General features: G+C 36.3%; 1 protein-coding gene across 3 annotated transcripts in view; it reads right to left on the reverse strand.

Moving 5' to 3' along the window:
* Window positions 1–3018, reverse strand: part of LOC109832897 (myosin-binding protein 7) — a 4135-nt gene extending 1117 nt beyond the window's left edge. Inside the window, exons 1-2 of one of the 3 annotated variants that reach the window (XM_020400375.1) lie at window positions 1794–3018; window positions 300–336 (exon numbers count right to left, since the gene is read on the reverse strand). In XM_020400375.1, coding sequence (XP_020255964.1) covers window positions 300–336; window positions 1794–2864 — 1108 coding nt within the window. In that variant the 5' untranslated portion in view covers window positions 2865–3018. Of the gene's footprint in view, window positions 1–299; window positions 360–1793 lie in introns of those variants that run through there. The other 2 variants (XM_020400376.1, XM_020400374.1) reach the window with 2 other exon arrangements.

The raw sequence follows: 6563 nt of genomic DNA on the forward strand, positions 1-6563 counted from the left end.
AAGATAATAAAATAATTTCTTTTTTATCAATAAACCTCAGACCTCATCTACATTGGATACAATTAGCCAATATTGACCTGTAGTAATTGCTATTAACCAATATATGAGGTATAAATCAGCTTCGACTGCATTATATCAGCGTGCGTAAAATTCAACACGATATCAATATCAGCTTAAATTCTGACACAATATCAGTAACTGATACTTCAAAATTGGAATAGAACATGAAGGCATGCTGTAATAAAAAGAACAAGAATACAAGTACTCAAATGAGAAGAGATAATAAGAAGCTACTTCACCAATTATGGACATGTTCTCAGCACCTTTTGCTATATCCTGATCAGGAAGGTAAAAGCTAACTTGAGAAGATAAAATTAGATACATGAGACAATGTAGATAATAAGTCAAGAATATACAGAAACCAAGCACGAAAAAGGAGAGGAAGGAAACTTCATGCCACTTTTCCTCTTTAGCAAACAGGAAGGAAAAAAGAGACTAACAAGAAGATAAACAGATACAGAGCTCTAGGATTCTTAGTGTTTTCTGTGCTACAATTAGGTTGTCCATAGACATGCAATGCTATTGGTTGCACAACAGTGCAATCTGGTTAGCCACTTACATATGCATTCACCTATATATTCATAAGGTGGAGAGTAGGTTTTTATGCTTTTTTACTCAAAAACTAATAACTCAACTTCCCCGTTTATTATTGCATGCCATATCTATATAGGTTTTCCCCCTTTTTTCTTCTTCTTTTTTGTGGTGAAAACATGGTTTGAAAAGCTCAATTTAATGTCCCCTTTGAAGTGCAGCAGTTCAGTTTGCTGCACGGCCTATAATTGCATTCCATAAAGGTTACAATGTTTGGCTCAAAGCTTATACCTCTTTTGCAGTATATTCATATGGTATCTTTAAGAACCAACCTCAATCATTTTTCGATCTTTCAGCACCTTCACATCCAATATCGTCATCAGCAAAATATCTCATCCCTGGAAAAACTTCTACCTTCTCCCTTACCACACTTCTAATATACTTTGATTGTGTGTGGTAAGAAATGACATCTATTATCAATCTATTCAATGCACCCCCTGCCTTTCGCACTTCTCAGTTCATCTTTGCATATCCTATTTCACCACCAATAAGCTTATTTCTTGAGTTTGCAATGCAGCCATGTCATAACTGTAAATCAACTCATTCTCACCTTTTTCTTGAGGTAACTCATGACAATAAGTGATCCAGCCTTGCCAAATAACTTTTCCTAGCAGTTGTATCCATCCATCCACCAATAAACACATAAATATTACACTGAAAACTTCTGCATTTATTGGACTAGATTTAAACTTTCAGAAGAATTAGTAGAAATACACGAAAACACGGATGTCATATAAGAGAACTGAAATGCAAACGGCCTATAGTTGCATACTATCTCGATAATTTATGTCATAGATAGTCATAACTAATCTGTAAATGCATCACCTGTATGATTCCAACTTTGTAAGCCATCTTAATGAACTAAACTTAGCAGTCAATCAAATAATCTACACAGACCTCAATATTTTCACAACAAATATACAATACGCCAAAACAATAACAACATGCAATATGCCTGCCATTTTTTCATAAACCTTCTATCGAATACTTGCATACAGATCTATACTTATATTTCTCCACGGTGCATGATTTAAGCCCTTAGACTCAAGTCAATAGTCCTAAAGAATATAAATACAGCAAAGCATGAAAAGCTGATTTCAGAACAAATTTATGTGAACAGAAAGCAAAGGAACAAAAATTACCTTAATCACAGCCACAAATGAGAAGTTAGAAATCAAAGATGGCTTCTTCACTATCCTCCTCTCCGGCGTCACCTCCTTACACAACTGCTGAGCAATCTCCTTGAGAAGCAAAAGCTGAGCTTTTTCCGTTCTCATTGATATAATGGCCTGCCTCATCGACTCTCGGTCAGCCTCAAGAGCCTGTAGCCTTGTATATAATTTCTTTATCTCTCCAGCCTCAACGACATTCTCCCTTTTATCCTCGAAACTCTCTTCTCTTACCATTTCCACATCCTGTTCTGCTTCTTCTTCATTGCTCGTCTCAACAGTGGGCACTGCATGAACTGCATCAATTGTGTAAACCCTAGCGCTCTCCTCATCGTCCGAGAGGTGGTCCCCACCATTATCCTCTTCTTCTTCCTCCACCTCCTCATCGACATCCTCATTATCGTTAAATTCCTCTTTCTCTGCCTCCATCTCGTAAATCCTAGTCTCCAAATTCTGCAACTGATACAGAGCCGTCGGCGTGTACTTCTCAAGAACCGAGCTTTCGTGATCATCACCGTAATTCTCACCAGGGACCGTGCACCTCAATGGAGGGTAATCATAATCTGGAAAGTCGAAATTTTGAGGGGTTTCGGGGATTTCGGGCTCGAGATCGATCGCGTCGATCCCATAGCTCATGAGACGGTGCTTGTAGGCTTTGATCTCGCAAGCGAGGGCCTGGACGCTCTGCTCTCGTTTGAACACGAGATCATCTAGGGCAACGAGCTCCTGCTGATCGTGAGCCATTCTCTCTTCAGCGAACCTCTTGAACTGCCTAAACTCCATCTGAATCTCCGCCTTCTCTCGCTGAAGGCGGAGTATCATCGACATCGCCTCGTTCGCCGCCGTCGAGGCGGCGCTCCGCTCCTCCTCGAGCTCCTCGCTCAGATCTTCGATCGTCTGCTGCTGGCGAATTAGGGTTTCGCGAAGGGCTGAGACCTCGTTCTCAACCTCGACACGCGCTCGCGGCCCTCGATCTCGTCGAGCTTCCGCTTCACGGACCTTTCCCACGTGGATTTCATGGGTTTGGGGAGGAGGCAAGAGCATCCAAACTGGGGGAAGAAGACGAATGAGGATGTTGAAACCCTAGATTTCGTTAATTTCTTTCGATTCCTCGCTGTCTGCAACTTTTTTTTAGGTTTTGTTCGTTGGATATATTTCTCATTTTTTTAACTTTATGGATTTTGGATATTTTAAGGTCCCCTGGCAAATATGAATGTTGTTTGCGGATAATGCCCCCAGCGCCAGGCTGCCACGTAAAAAAGGGTTTTTTCACATAAAAACAGATAATTATACGAAATTCATATTTTAATTTTAATTTATACATACACCCATCTTTATTTAAAAGTGTGTTTGTGTTGCATGCAATTAATCACCTTATGGCCAAATTTTCACTACAAAATAAAAACCAAGCTTAAAAAAGTTTACGTTCAAGATATATTAGTTGTATCCTGACAAGACCTAAACCGTAACAAAATGAATCACATCTATTGAATGTGAATTTTTAAGAGTATTTTTTATTTGTTTTTTTTTTAAAAAAAATTTAACCGGAAGATGGTTAATCACAATAAAAAAATCTCTTTTAAAGATGACTTAAGTATAAATTAAAATTAAAAGTTGTTTTCCATATAATTACTCTATTTCTAACGTGGTTCCTAGGGGGAAAACCCCACTAAACAACCGTATCAAATGAAACTGAACTTGGGCTCAAGTTTAGTTACTTAATTTGATTAAAAGTGTGAAAGTTTCGGAGACGTGAACGCTGGTTTTCTTCTTTCTTTCTTTTTTTTTTTTTCAAAACGTGATCGATATAAAGAGACTCGGTACAAATTTTGACTAGTCCTTGAAATGAAGTTTCTTGATGTGTAGGTAAAGCCCAAGGACTGTCTAATTGGAATCATTAACTAGTTTAAATTGAAAGCAAATCATGATTGGATGAATTGATTAGCGCTGGATTAGCTTTTTAACACATGTCTAAGGAAAAATCGAACAATATGCACATTATTTAGGTAAAGTAATGATGTCAACACTTATTCCTTCCATCACTTGTCACCTGGTAAAAGTTAAAAAGGATGAGATGAGAACATTAACCCAAAACCTAGGGATAATAATGTGACTTTGATTCCTACGTGATGAAGGAATTTACAATCTTACGTCATCTAGGTAGACTTGAACATTGAGATCAGCATGTTCTTTTCTTGCGATTAAGATGGCTTAGTCAATGTTATTATAGCTTGAATTCTAAAAACAGAAATAATTAAGGAAAAATTACGGACGCGTTCTTTTTTCTTCAGAAGCCAGAAAGTAACGAAGTACGCCATATCGTGTCGTTTGAATGACAATTAAAAAAACTAGTATCTTCCGTGTCTTCTTCCTCTCTGGAAATAAAAAAAAAAAAAAAAAAAAAAAAAAAAAAAAAAAGAGGCCCAAGCTTTAATTATTTTTCGTTTGAATGAAGAACAAATGCGATAAAAAACGGTTATAACTTCACATCAGAATGGATTGACAAGGGGACCCTTCACAAAATGCTTTCTCATTTGCAATCTCAGAATGAAACATGCGTTGCAATCAAATTAACAGGATATTTGCTAGGGCTGGGCATATTCGGTTCGGATCGGTTTTAAGCTCAATCCGCATCCAATCCGAATTTTTTGAACTCTCAAAACTCTCATCCAGATCCAGATTTTTTTCCCTTCATCCGAATATTCGGCCCAACCGAAATTCGGATCGGTTCGGATCGGTTTCGGTTTTAGACCGAATTAATACTATTTCATAAAAATCTGCCCACACCTGAGATCATTGCTTATTAATTTCTGATAAAGTATCATTATTTATCCATTTTGTCTACTTAACTTTTCCCCCAAACAATGAAATGTGGAGCTTGTTTGAAGTAACATCATTGCCACAGCTAACAAAAAATCAAAATCAGTAAAATGAGTGCAAACCATATCAACAAGTACATATGGTTACGTAACATTCAAATATTAATTAACTATAATCAAAAGGTTATCTTTCATTTCTTGGAAAACAACTTAACCTCTAGTAGAATTTGAAAGCTTATATGAGGTTTCACCGATTTTAATGCGGGCATATACGCTAGCAGGCCCAATGAAAAAGGAACTATACAATATAAACATGTATGTAAACATAACAATCAAATTACCGAGCAATTATATAGCTTAATGTTCAAGTGATGACTCACTAATAAGAAAGCTATTCCATCCGACTTCGTCCGAACCAAAAGTCCTTTCCATTTTGACCGAATTCCGAACGACGAAGTCCTTCCCATTTTGAGTAATATGAATATCCGACAAAGAACGAATTAGAAAATTCGGTTCGGTTTTTTTTCGGGCGGTTCAGGGGTTCAAACCGTATCCAAACCGGTTTAATTCGGTTCGGGCGGTTTAGAGTCTTCTTCTCATCCATTTAATCCGGTTCGGTTAACCGACCCGCTTTTTCGGGCGGTTTTTTCGGTTGAACCGGTTATTTTCGGTTTTTGCCCACCCCTAATATTTGCTATATTTTTCAATAAAATCGATCCCATATTCGAATTCTATCTACATCAAACATCGTAACTACTTAAATAATAATAATAACAAAAAAAATAAACGAAAAGCGAGAAATCAAACACTACAAGTCGCCAGCATATCTTGAAGCCTTCACTGTCAATTACCAAGGAGGACTAACTTACATTCTATTGCACATAAATTGTCAGTTCATTTGACAAATATGAGCCAACTGCCATATGATGGGGCCGATATCCTTTTTTTGGCTGTCTTTTATTCTTATTTTGAAGCAAAAACAGAATATATCCACCTAATTTCATTAAGCAGGCGATAATGAACAATGATGAGATGGGAAGACTCCTACAAGAACATCAAATATGGGAGAAAACCTGCTAAAAGCTCTCAAACAAAATTTCATTGGGGTAATTTGGGGTAAATTGGGTCAAATTGTTCCAATGGGGTAATTTTACCCAATGGGATAATTTGAGTGGGATAAAGTGGGGTAAAATGGGATAATGGGATAATTTGAGTGGGACAATTGTTATGACATCTTTTTATAATATTATATTTATAGCTCAATTAAGTTCAAGTTTAACTTGATATAACATCAAATGATTAAGTAAATAATAGTTTTAATATAAAATAATATTATTTTTAATATTATTTTAATATAAAATATTAAAAATAATATTATATTATTAATAATATTAATATTAATCAATCTGTTTTAATATTAATATTATTTATAGTTTGGAACATATATAAAGATCTATATACACAAGGAGGTCAGGTATTTTCATCACCTTTTGTCTATGCAAATTTTGAAATGATATGTTTTTTCCCCATATAATTGGCAAGAATATCAAGATCACATTGGAAGCTCAAGCATTTTCTCTCCTCTGATTAACCAAGTGTGAGCATCTATGTATCATAATTTGGAAGAAGGGAAAGGATCATTACCGTCATTATATACCCATAGTTTTTCTAATTAGTACAAAGTTCCATTAAAACTACATATATGGTCGCTCCTGCACCTCTGTTTATCGAAGAAAAAGAGATACAAATTATATGACGACGACACTAATGAACATACGATTTTATCACCAATGAAGGCTACTATATTCACATGAACTGTGGCTTGCCGGTTCGATGAGATTTTGCTGCTTCTCTGTGTGTCTATCGCCACCGAGGCCTCTCTTGCCTGTAATATTTCGTGTGAGATTTTCTTCTTCGATTTATA

Source organism: Asparagus officinalis, chromosome 3 (genome assembly GCF_001876935.1).
Source record: "Asparagus officinalis chromosome 3, Aspof.V1, whole genome shotgun sequence".
NCBI lineage: Eukaryota > Viridiplantae > Streptophyta > Magnoliopsida > Asparagales > Asparagaceae > Asparagus > Asparagus officinalis.